At 33.6% G+C, this 13,353-nt stretch overlaps 2 protein-coding genes across 5 annotated transcripts in view; one reads left to right on the forward strand and one right to left on the reverse strand.

Moving 5' to 3' along the window:
* LOC125065373 (tyrosine kinase receptor Cad96Ca) overlaps positions 1 to 2,241 on the forward strand; it is a 75,974-nt gene extending 73,733 nt beyond the window's left edge. For all 4 annotated transcript variants that reach the window (XM_047672937.1, XM_047672936.1, XM_047672935.1 and 1 more), the window contains one exon: positions 1,275 to 2,241. In XM_047672937.1, the coding sequence (XP_047528893.1) occupies positions 1,275 to 1,499 (225 nt within the window). In that variant the 3' untranslated portion in view covers positions 1,500 to 2,241. The remainder of the gene's footprint in view (positions 1 to 1,274) is intronic.
* Positions 2,242 to 2,502: 261 nt separating this feature from the next.
* Positions 2,503 to 7,336, reverse strand: LOC125065410. Its single transcript, XM_047672990.1, has 3 exons — positions 7,276 to 7,336; positions 4,833 to 6,721; positions 2,503 to 2,568 (listed from the first exon to the last, which is right to left on the reverse strand). The coding sequence occupies exons 1-3, from the start codon at positions 7,334 to 7,336 to the stop codon at positions 2,503 to 2,505; spliced, it is 2,016 nt and encodes a 671-aa protein (XP_047528946.1).
* Between the last annotated feature and the right edge of the window lie 6,017 nt (positions 7,337 to 13,353).

The following is a 13,353-nucleotide window of genomic DNA, read 5'->3' on the forward strand; positions in this document are numbered from 1 at the left end:
TCAACAAAATTCTGCCACATGTATACCCGCATTGGAGCAGCGTGGTGGAATATGTTCCAACCAAACCTTCTCCTCAAAGGGAGAGGAGGCCTTTAGCCCAGCAGTAGGATATTTACAGGCAATAATGCAATTAAAAATAAAGTATAAAGAAATTTGAAAAAATATTAATAAAGTATACCATATTAATCTTAAAAGAAAACACCAATCAAAAGACTAAAAATTTGACGAGGAATGACGGCTACAACCTTAATAGGTTTACCATTCAGCTCCGAACTTGGGTTCAAAAACCCAACGCGGATTTTCAACGGTACCCTATGTAGCTGTGACGGGCTGTCTGTTTATGTTGATATTTAAAAATGTAAACATAAAAATAACAATATTAATATTTAAAATTAAGCTTAACTATCTTAAAAAGTAAAGATAATATTTTTATTTGGGATATAAGAGTTATATCTCGTGATCTTGTAAAAAAAATCAGTCTCCAAATCGAAACACAGTAACACATAATTGATGGTTTATTAGGCCAATGAGTGATACCTTGACAAGATGGTGGAGTATGCTCAACATCCATCATAATTATTCATCATCACTAGGAATATATATACATAGAAACATATATTTTAATTGAGTTTCTCCTTTATATTTCTCTATGACATGATCAACTTCATTTCAAAATATTTCTGGTTTAGAATGGGTCTTGTTACATTATTGTATTGTTTAGTTATATTCCTGTCACATTTATAATACCTTTGTTTGACGTAATTTGTCTTAATATTATCAAAGGCTCTTTGATATAGAACAATGAATATTTAGTTCTCTCTGCGCAAATATTAGGCGAGACAAGCTTTATTGTGAAATGCTAATGTACTCGATTATTGAACGGAAGTATTTAAAATGTAGCGCTTAGATAGATTATTGTCCGGAATAGCAGATAGGTTATCATCCTACAGCTCCCATTCATCATCTGAACACGTAGGTGAAACTGCGGCCGGTAACTACTATACGAAAAATGTGTATGTGTGTGGGTGGGTGTAAGAATAAAAGATTTATTGAGCCATTTATAAGTCAAAATAATATATACATAATAATAAATATACATAGGTATTATAAACATGATAAAAGTTACGTTAGTTGTTTTATATTGACTTTTGACACACTTGGTCATTTTACTCATCATACATATATTCTTAAAAATAAGATAATTTCGTTTCCTGTTTTGTCTTTTTTACCTTTTTTTTTAAAGTTTTATAGATATTCATTTTCTATCTAATCAGGTACGAGAAGGCCATCGCTTGGAAAAGCCGGAACACTGCCGTCGCGAACTGTACAATATCATGTACTACTGCTGGGAGGCGGAACCAACGTCACGTCCGGACTTCAAGGAAGTAGTGGGCATGTTGGAACGGCTGCTGTGCACAGAGATGGATTATATCGAACTGGAACGCTTCCCCGATCATTCGTATTATAATGTTCAGCATCTGGACGGAGAGAAACTATAAAATCATATAAGTTACTGATTTAATATTTCGTCTCTAATTTGATCTGAATCGAATAGACAATCTCGATATGCCAGTATCAAATGTACGTAGAGTTGCATTCGTTGTTGCAATTCGTATGATTATCGTTGTTTATATGTTATTAATATGTATATAAAAGCTGAATACCAAGTGATTAGCTTAACACAAGCTGAATAAATAAAAAATCACAAATTAACGCTCGCATTAAAATTTATATTAAACATTTTGATTTTATTGACGTATTTTTAGATTACTAAGCAATTAAAGAAACAGTTTCCAGCATACGTAAATAAGATTCATAAAAAAAATACCATAAAAGGTATCTTTCATTATGTATTTATGTGACATTTAACGTTATTTACTTTTTAATTAATAGTCACAGATATATATAAAGTATCTTTCAAATTGAGTTTATGTATAATTGTCTAATTATACATAAACTTATTTTATGTATAATATTACGTGTCTACCTCCTATTTATCATTCGTTCATGTTTTTCTTTCATGGGTGTGCTGGAAGAAATATCTTCAAGGATAAGACAATCTTAGATCTATTTAAACTGTTACAAATCAGGAAAAATTAAAAAAAAGTTAAATGATTCAAAATTATAAAATCAATTAATTTAAATAAAATCTGAGATTACCTAGTATATAACGCTCTTATTATTATTCTAAGTAGCTACTAGTCCTCTATAAAGTAGTATTTGATAATAATTATCGTTTAAATACATAAGATATAAAAAAAAGGTTGTATATAAATTGTATTAAGGTATATTCTTTGTAATAAATGTTGTTAAAATTATTTCTCGTCTTCCTTTATAACGCGCCTTTAAAAACTAATCAATTACTATTAACTTCCACATAAAACTCCTCAAAAGGAGAGGAGGCTTTTGCCAGTAACGAAAGCTTTTATGTTAGCGATTCAGGATCAAGTAATTGACACCCGGAACTACCAGAAGCACATAATACGCGCCCCTAATCATCAATCAGATACATGCCGACACTGTCACTCTGATCCTGAAACCATTCTGCTTGACGAGACCTTGCGCAAACTGATTATAAACATCTCGCACACAAGTATAATTTTATAGAAAAGAAGATACCACACTATAAATACAAACCCGACACCATACTAGAAAATAACAGGTACAGGATATACTGGGATAGAACCATAATCACAGAAAAAAACAATACACTTCAATAGACCCGATATCACATGAAAAAAATAATAAAACTGTTTATCTTTTTGACATAGCTATCCCTAACACTCATAACATACAGTCGAAAATTTCGGAAAAGCTCAGTAAATATCAAGACGTAGCAATAGAACTGAAGCGTCAGTGGCGTTCAGGCACCATCCATATTGTTCCCAAAGTCATCTCATCACTTGGGGTTGTATCTAAAAGTCTACAACGCAGCCTTAATATATCAAAGGTTCCTCATCACACTAATAATTTCCTCCAAAAGGCAGTAATTCTCAACACTTGCCGTCTCAGCTGCCCATACAAAAAAACATAAAATTTTACGAAAATATTTAAAAACAATCGTTTCATTTCCCAACTTCAATCTGGTTATAGGATTAAAAATAAAATAAGCACCATTTTATGTGATTAATATGCCCAACGTAACACCAATTCATTGCAGTCTGTTTCAGAACTATTAAAATTACCAAGTCAAAATAACGAAAATAATTAAGCTAATTGTAAGAAAACTTAAGTTTTATGCCCCTTTCAATATTAAATTATTACCAATAAGCCAAAAAATTGGAATACCAATAAAATCAATCTTTTTTTCTGAAACATTAATCACAAAGGTAACAAATTAATTAACTTCTCTCGTTACTTTTTCTTTGTTCCAATCTTGTTACGGGGGCGTGAATTTCAATCAATGATTTTCTGACGTTTTTATATTGACAGGAAAAGCTGATCAATGTGAATCGTCCCAACGATATCAAATTTTATTTACAGCACTTTAACTTTGTAAAGCAAAAAATAAATTATTGTTGCTACATAATAATCTTGGAGCTCTTATCACCTTTAGGGCTGATGGCTTAAACTTCCTAAAAACTACGAAACTTTGGACTGTTAGCAACCCAAACAGGCTTTGTGCGAGCCCGTCTGGAGAGGTACCACCCACTCATCAGATATTCTACCGCCAAATAACAGTACTCTGTATTGTTGTGTTCCGGTTGGAAGGGTGAGTGAGCCAGTGTAATCACAGGCACAAGGGACATTACATCTTAGGTCCCAAGGTTGGTGATGTAGGGAATGGTAAATATTTCTTACGGCGCCTTTGTCTATGGGCGGTGGTGACCACTTACCATCAGTTGGCCTATATGCTCGTCCACCAACCAATGCCATAAAAAAAAAAGAACGGCGTATTTTTTTGTATGTAATAGATAGGCGGACTCCCTTACTTCGCCAATGCGGCACCGACCTTGGGAACTAAGATGTTATGTCTCCTGTAGTTACACTGGCTCACTCACCTTTCAAACCGGAACACAACGATACCAAGTGTTGCCGCTGATCGGCAGAATATCTGATGAGTGGGTGGTACCTACCCAGACGGGTTTGCACAAACACCTACCACCAAGTAAATTATTGTTTTCCATAAAAGGAAATCTTTATAGAAATTATAAGACCATGTAACATCCAATAGCTTTAATGGTATTACCCAAAAAATATTATACAAATATTGTTTTTTCTTAAAACATTTAAATGTGCACTCATACATCATACCAAACATATTTGTTTTACACCTATACAATTAGAATCAGCAGAAACAAATATTTTCATTAGTAGGTACATTGATCTCAGATCATACTCGTAGCTATCATCTTCGTAAAACAAGATATACCTAATTACAAAGCAATTATGATTAATATTAGATTAATGTAAATCGAAAAATATAGCAAGTAGGGATATTTAGTAAGATCAAACTCGATACTCACCGCAGAAAACAATTGTGAAATGTAAGTAAGTATGTACTCTGAGAAAGTATTATGCAACATTGGTTAAATAAAATTATAGTTTTTAATAGATAGACGTATAAATTTCTCAGTTGAGACACGAATCGACTAGAAAATAGCACTGAGGTTAGCGTTTTGTTTACAATAATACACTTTATAAACGAAAGATACAGACTTATTGGTACCTTTTAAAAAAGTCATAAGTACGTCCAAAAAATAAAGTACATATGATTTTATGATACAATTTCATAACCAGAAAAAATGAAATGCAAATAGTATTATTTCAGATCAGCCGTTCAGACGATCAAATCAGGTAAAAATTATTTAGTAAGTTGTCTTTTTTAATACGTTGCGTTTAATGAAATTATTAGTCGAACTTAGTTCTAACAAGAGAATAAATAATCCACCTGACACTCCTACAGCCAACGCAAAGAACCCTCCCTGTAAATGTTGAAAAGATAAAGCATTAAAATGTTCATCTTTATTTTGTAATGATTGTAGTAATTTCACTCGTTTTCTTCTACTTGTCTCAGCGAAATAATTCCTCACTTTTGTATTTATCCCTAATTGTTTATGTAAATTTAAAGAATGTGAGATCTTTTTCATGAAAGGAAACCCTCTTAAAGATATCATTTCTAGAGGTACATTAAACGTAGTCGTGGGAAAGCTATAATAATTATCATCACCATTAGCATCGTTGAGATAAGGTATAATAGCCGATAGATATGAAAGTTCAAATTGACTACAAAGTACTGAAAAGTTTCGGTATAAAATTAAATCTTTTAATGCTTCAGATATATTTGATACATCAGTCCATTTTTCTCCTACTAAATTATCGAATGGATCACTAGAATTGAAAAATAAATCGTGTAATTCCTGAATGCCGCCGAATTTTAACTCGCTTTGCACCAACTCTTCAACATTATCAATTTGATTTTCATAAGTAGGATTCTGAAGAACATCAATCAGTTTAGTTTGATACGCTGTCAAAAATATAATACCATATAAATTTAAAAAGATGAAAAATATACGTAAGCTTTGTTTTTTGGGACGAACGTACGCAGAGAAACCTAACAAACATATCCATGTATTGAGTAAGCAATGGCCAAAATTTTTGTTGTAATAAGAGTCTCCACTAAGTTGGCCTAAAAATTTCCAAGCTAAAATACATAAAATAAATCCACCAATCGCAGAATACCAGACAAAGTCCTGGAATGTTATCGTAAGTGATACCCAAGGCGGTGAAGGGTAGGCTCGAGGTACAACCCAAATATATGAGTCGGCTAAGTACGTAGAGCTGCATTCAAAATCTTCGTGTACATCAAAGTCTGGAAATATACCACCCAAAAGTATGTGCCCTTTTCTCGAAACCAAATCCTTAAGGGCTCCATTCCATACACCTCGTTCATTTCGTTCTCCTCTAAAACCACTAATAGTTTTATATTTTACAGAAAAATTGAGTTTCTTAAACAATGTATTAACAAGTATTTTTTCTATATTAACATCAGACTCGTTTATGCTAATAAATGGTTGCCTTTCAAGAGCTAATATTTGTAAAACGCAACCTTTCATGTCATTAGGAAGCTTATTTTCAAAGAGGTTCTTGTTATATTTCACAGTTCCTTTTTCACATAAATTTTCAACGACAAGTCTGTTCTCGGCGGTGTCATTCAAATTTCCACAAAATGTTGGCGGATCATAGGGTCTCCAGCTGTAAATTATTGCATTTCGTACATTTGACGCTTTTGGAACACCAATGATTACGTTTATTGCATTGTAGTAAAACAGACAGCTTAGCATATTTTCAATTTGTTTGTGATTTTCAACATCGTTCTTCTTAAATCGTATAAGCATGATTACGAATTTAGCATACGGATTCCAGAAACGCGATCGAATTAATTTTCTTGCTAAATAACTGAAATCTTTATAATTTTCTATAATCATAACAAAATAATCAGCAACTGGCATTCCGATGTACGGGTCCTTACGAACATAGCTATAATTCACGTTTTGTCCTTTAGGAAATATCGGAGATTTATCTGGATAAGATATTTGAACGATGTATTTATTACTTTCATGAATTGTTTTTAGAACGTCACTTCTAATTCTTTCAACTATGGTATTATTGGTATTTGTGTTGGCAAAAATTAAATATCCAGATTTAGGAAAGCTCCTTTCCATGATATCGTTTACACAGTTCACAAAGTCTTGAACAATAATCGGTTCATAATGTGTTCCTTGAACAGGATTTTGATTAAACGCAGTAATTAAAATTATGAATGTAATCATTATAATATTTATAATCAAACTACATAAAACATTGTACACTATCATAGATGAAGCGTGACTAGCAATATTAAAGGGAAAACTATTTGAAAAACATGCAATCTAATAACATGTCCATAAGCTTACGTAATTGAAATTCCATGTCCGATAATTACCGAGAATCAAAAAACTATAAAAGTTAATTACCCATGAAAACAAATAACGATCAAGGTAATTAATCAAAATTAAAAGGATTGGTTTTTGGAATAAGATATTATAATCATACAGTACTAGCACTGTATCGCAGCTTCGCTATTGTATTTTCGGCAAGATAGTTTTTTATTTAATCCTTCAAAAAATATGTGATAATGATATATGGATCGTTTGAATGAAATTGTAGATGAATCCCAGTGAAAAATGCGGTAGAAGATGCAGAGTGAACCAATATCTTAGCGCAAAGCCAAAGGATCAAGAGGCTCGGTAAGGGCTTAATTGGTGATAATTCGAGTCAGTCTGCGTTGAATACGGTCTAATGGAAGAAGCTGGTACTGGGGAGCACCCGTCCAGAGGTGAGAGATGTACTCCATGTTAAACTGAATTTGCGCTTTGTATAGTTTTAGGCAATGGGCCGACGAGAACGTGACGTCTTGCCCTGCTGAGCACACCAATATTTTTTATTCCAATTTGGATTATCTTTCTAGTTGACCGCGAAAGTGAATTAGGTTGGAAACATCAACGCCAAGTATTCCGATACTAGTTGTGGCAGCAATGGGAGTGTTCTCAAACCGTGGAGCGTATCTTCAATTACTATTTATTATAGTGCAAATGTCTATGCATAGTGGGGACACGTACCATCAGATGTCTCATTTTTTATACGTCTACATATTTTTAATGCAAATCAAATTAAATCAAGTGTACAAGAGTCTATGAATAAAGATGATCAATTGCCGCCAAATTGTTTATGTTTATGGTATGGTAAGTAAAGTGGATGGTTTTCTTAAATCAAGTTAATATAAAGAATCTATATGGACTAGCATTATTCATTGGTCTGTGTGTTTCTTGGTTTGTTGTTCTTTCACAAAGCAATGGAGCAACGAGTAGACGTGACTTGTTGCATGAAGATAGTAATTAATGAAGCGTGGCGTGAAAAAAATACCGATTTCCTGCAGTATTTTGCATAATTCTTAAACACCTTTTTATACGGAAACGAAAATGAAGTCTGATGATATTTATTTAAATAAATAGTTCCATAATGACTTAATCTCAGCTAACATTGTTATCAAACCTGGTTTTTGGATGTGTGAGTTCCTGCATGTGTGTGATACAAATAAAAAAAATAAAAATAAAGACGATATTCTAACCAACTTTGATGTGTGAATTGAGACTTTTTAAAATAATATAACCTGCTTCCTAAGAATTCTCGGTTACAAAGTTTTAAAAACAAATTTTATGTTAGAGCAAGCTTTTTAGCAGTGTATTTGTAATAAATAAATATATATTTCAGAAAAGAAAAAAAGTTTGTGAATAGATATCTTTCCAACATTTCCAAATAATAAATTCCACATATTATGTTGCATATCTACAAAGGGTACCTTTAAGATATCTAAAACTGGATAGTTCTCAGGGAATATTTAAAAAGAGATTATTTCCTCTATAAATAATTCGATAATAATTTAAATATTTTAGTATAATTAATGAAATCGATTATTGTTCTAACAAAACACCAAGCTTAAAAGGTTACATCTAAAAGTGTTTTGAGCAGATAAAAGAATATCTTACAGTTTTGGTACTTGAACCATCTATTCTGTGTGATCAAACTCGAAATGTATCACAGAATATGATAGTGAAATGTCAAAAACTGATGAGCAACAGCGGTTGATAGTCGGCTAAGATATTTTACGAGTGAGATACGACGTGAGTTAACCACCGAATAGCATTTCTGCATCATCGACAGTGAAACGCCAAATGTGTTTTAAGGGACGTTCAAGTATCACGTAGTAATGTTTTGGGGTCTTTTTATTCCCAACTTAATCATATAAGAGAAGACGTGATGAACACAAAAAGTACCAGTACTAAGTTTACATAATGTTGTCTTAGATTTTCGCGATTTCAGTCTGCCCGTGACCACGAACACTGCAAAGTGCTCGAAACGTCGGGATGTTAAAATAATTAATATACGCGATTAAATCCGTTAAAAACTAGTTTTATTTCAAGTACTAAGTTTGCTATGAGTGAGTACTGAGCGAGCCAGTGTAACTAATATAATTTCTTAGTTTATAAATCTTACGGCGTCAATGTATGTATAATGTATGTATACATTGGTGACAATTTGCGCGCTCTTTTACCAATTTTATATCAAAAAAGTTACAGACGCAAATATAAGAGCTTATAAATATTCCACTGTATAGGATTTAGGTCTCCTCTACTTTTTGAAGAGAAGGTTTTTTTTATATGTGATGTGACGAGCAGGGAGCTCAACTGATGGAAAGTGACCGCCCATGGACATCTGCAACACCGGGGGGCTTGCAGGACCGTTGCCGGCCGCTGGCGAAAGCTGGTTCCACAGAGTGGTTGTGCGAGGCAGAATATGTCTTAAAAATCGCGCTGTTGGTGGATTTTTCAGATTTTGAAACATATTCCACCACACTGCTTGCTATCCGCATGGCATCGCGTCTTCATCTGAAATGTCATGCAGGTTTCCTCACAACATTTTGCTATCACCACCAAACATGCGATGAAGTATGGAGACAAATTAATCATCATATCACAAAACAGTTCTATATTTTTATGAAAATAATAGATGAAACAACGCGCAGTTTAATTTTTCAGCTAAAATTAAAAACAAAACATGAACTTTGTACCTCTTGTGTTTGCCAACGTATTACATTAATGTACTTTTACCATTAATTACGTAATTTATTTGGCTCAATTAATGACTGCTCGTTGGTCTAAGGGTAGTGCAAATCATGATTCATAGTTTTAGTTAGATTTTATAGTTTATTTATTTTGCAATCGCAACGCCACCTACCGGTTCAAATCTAAACGATCCTCGAACGAGTGACCTAATCAAATTTACACAGATACTTCATCGGAACTAAGCTCGCACAGTTGCTCATTTCAAATAAACATTGCAGTTATTCACAATTAGTGTTCAGTCCTGTGATGTAACTCGATCCTAAAACCAGGTGTATTTTTCTAAAAATTATTATTATAATTAATAATAAGATTTATTAATAAATTTAAGTATACAAGTTTATTCTTATTTATTGTATTAATAGTGTGTATTAATGATTTATGATATATTTTTATAAATTCTTGAGTACCAAGGTACTGAACAAGAATTGATATGTAATCTTACACATATATCATTGGATGTTAGAAATCTTACGCTCAAATTCTCAATTAGTTACCGTGTACATCATTCATTGTATTTTCTTCTTTGTAGGGTATTGTAGTGTTGATTGATTTAGTGTTGCCCTTCAGTCAAATGGACAGATAACCTGAAGAAGGTGGCTTTGGCTCATCTTGGGAAAAGCATATGATCTGCCGTTGGCTGCGAAGGGCTGTGTAGATAAATAAATCGTCAGCTAATCAAGCATCAGTCGGCATTATAGTTTTTAATTGTATCGACAATTAAAAATATGAAACAGTTATAAACATAAATAGGTTTAGTAAAAATACAAATTAAAATTAAGGTCAAATATGTATTAAAATTAACCTTAACGAAAACTTTTGAAATAATTGATCCTTTTAATTGAATCAACGTAGTATAAAAGTTACGAAGGAAATGTCAGAAATGAAACGCTCTTACAGTTATTCGACTTGTTAAAAGCGAAATGAATGAATTAAATAATAAATGATTTCGAAAGTAGCAAGTTATATTACTATGAAGTTTAGTAACCGCGGTTAGAGACAAGCGAAATAAAATAGAATAAGATGGCATGCAAAGAAATGAATATTGTTAGGGCAGAAGTGAAACATTAATGAAAAAGAATAATTAACAACAATATTACAAATTTAACGATATTTCAACATTCACAGATCAATCCGATAAAACACACTGACAGATAATAACTACCATAGTAGCGGAAAGAGTCGGAAAACAAAAGAGGTTCGTGCTCGTTGGCTGGCCTCCTTTGACAATTTACAATAAATTAATAAGTGTACCATTTTTTAAGCTTATTCCGTAAAAATTTATATAGAGAAGGGGCGCTGAAAGTTAAAATGTGAACGTGATATATGTATGGTACAAATACGTTAAATTAAATAAAATAAAAATATTAGTATACGTTGACGCTATAATACTGCTGATGACAACACGCATTTTTTGGTATTTCTTTGTGTTTGAGTTATTGTAAAAATAGGTATAATAATGACAAAATATCATCCAGTTTTATTTCCCTTGTGCTTCTAATTACACTGGCCAAGTCTCTCTTCAAACTGCAATACAATAAGTATTGCCTACCCCCGTGGTCGAGTAGTGTGTACACCGGTTTTCATGGGTACGCCACTCCGAGGTCCCGGGTTCGATTCCCGGCCGAGTCGATGTAGAAAAAGTTTATTAGTTTTCTATGTTATCTTGGGTCTGAGTGTTTGTGGTACCGTCGTTACATCAGATTTACCATAACACAAATGCTTTAGCTACGTACATTGGGATCAGAGTAATGTATGTGATGTTGTCCAATATTTATTATTTATTTATTTATTGTTCCTTGGCAGTAGAATATTTGAAGAGTGGATAGCACCTTACCTTGCACAAAACTACCACTAAATGAAAATTGAGTATTCAATTATTATAAAGAAAGTTTTTGTTATAAAGAAAGACTGCGAAATCGAGACTAGCTTTAACGACTGCGTTTAACAGCCCATTAAATTTTTTAATGGGCATTGTTAATCTCTGACACGAGAGATCGGACTTTTGCTGTCGAAAAACCCGCCATGTCACTTTGTTGTTGTTATACAATTATGTAATTTTAGGCCATTGTGTTTTGGTTAATGTTTTTTTTTCTAACTAATTCTACTAGTTATTGTGAGACTCAATTAAAATGTAATACTTGATATTAAATATTATTATCTGTATATTACGGACGAGTATCTGTCACTTTGTATATTAATCATTATAATTTTATATTTTTAATCTGGCAACATGAACATTGACAGATACTCGTTATGGCGGGAAAATTGACTCTCAGATATATATATATCGGAGCGTGGTTACTTTAGTTGTTAATTTGGATAATTAATTAATCGAGTAGTTGGCAATAATGTTTGATGGCAGATTTACTTTTAAGAGCGGGTCACCCCGAATGGAGTTGTAAGTGCCATGGCAACGCGAGTCGTTATGTTTTGACAAGCTTCTCGAATGTGATGGTTGCTTCCAAACCCATTTGCTCTTAATCGAGATGAATTATTGTAATCCTTTGATATTATTGTGGTGTACGATTATTGAATCAATGAATACAGTGATTAAACGATATTAAATACGTTTTATTTTATGAATATCTCCATTGCACGCCCACATAGTCTTACAAATGTCGGATCAATCCCCGAACCCAACTGTTCGGCATCCTGCTTCTCCGACATCAGAAGTGGGATCAGAACACATATCAGACCACGAAGGCTCACTCAGCAGGTTAACAACGCCAAAGCTCAAGCAAGCAAGAAATACAATGGACGTCTTGAAGAAAACATCCCCGCTGACGTGTTTTTCCTGCGGCGAGCGAAGCCACATATCGACGCGTTGTGCGAAGAAGGAAAAACAAAACAAGCCAGTCGGTTGTGGAACGTCGAGTGGATGTCTGCACGATGAAGCCAACTGTAGGCTTATTCTTTATTGATAACGGTGGGCAGTTTTCATTTTGTTTTGATTTCGGTGTTAGCAAATTACTTGGTAAGAGAAAGCATAGCATAGTGACCCTACTAGAGATTGACTTGGTGATAAAATTGGCCTTGGTGGCAAATGATGGCCTTGGTGGCAAGTGATTGACTTGGTGACAAAATTGGCCTTGGTGGCAAATGACAGCCTTGGTGGCAAATGACAGCCTTGGTGGCAAATGACAGCCTTGGTGGCAAATGACAGCCTTGGTGGCAAATGACAGCCTTGGTGGCAAGAGATTGACTTAGTAGCATAAATAGACCTTGGTGGTCTTGCTGGTCGCTTACCTTGTAAAGTTATGCTGCTAGAGAATATTATGCTATTGAGATAGCATGGACGGTTATAATATTCATCGTGTGGTGGTCAGAATGGCCAAGCGTGTTATGATATGTACATTTGTTGTTTCATTGTTTACAGACGAGGAGGTTTACAGCAACGAGACACACGAGGACGTGTGATAGTTCAGGATGGCCGTATCGGAGCGTGGTTACTTTAGTTGTTAATTTGGATAATTAATTAATCGAGTAGTTGGCAATAATGTTTGATGGCTGATTTACTTTTAAGAGCGGGTCACCCCGAATGGAGTTGTAAGTGCCATGGCAACGCGAGTCGTTATGTTTTGACAAGCTTCTCGAATGTGATGGTTGCTTCCAAACCCATTTGCTCTTAATCGAGATGAATTATTGTAATCCTTTGATATTATTGTGGTGTACGATTATTGAATCAATG

Source organism: Vanessa atalanta, chromosome 7 (genome assembly GCF_905147765.1).
Source record: "Vanessa atalanta chromosome 7, ilVanAtal1.2, whole genome shotgun sequence".
In the NCBI taxonomy this organism is placed as follows: Eukaryota; Metazoa; Arthropoda; class Insecta; order Lepidoptera; family Nymphalidae; genus Vanessa; species Vanessa atalanta.

Coding starts and splice junctions, on each gene's coding strand:
- LOC125065410 (XM_047672990.1), bottom strand. CDS start 7,336: ATGGAGTACATCTCTCACCTCTGGACGGGTGCTCCCCAGTACCAGCTT. Junction 6,722..7,275: donor CCAGCTTCTTCCATTAGACC/GTATTCAACGCA, acceptor ATCCTGTTCAAG/GAACACATTATGAACCGATT. Junction 2,569..4,832: donor ATAATTTCATTAAACGCAAC/GTATTAAAAAAG, acceptor GTTTATAATCAG/TTTGCGCAAGGTCTCGTCAA.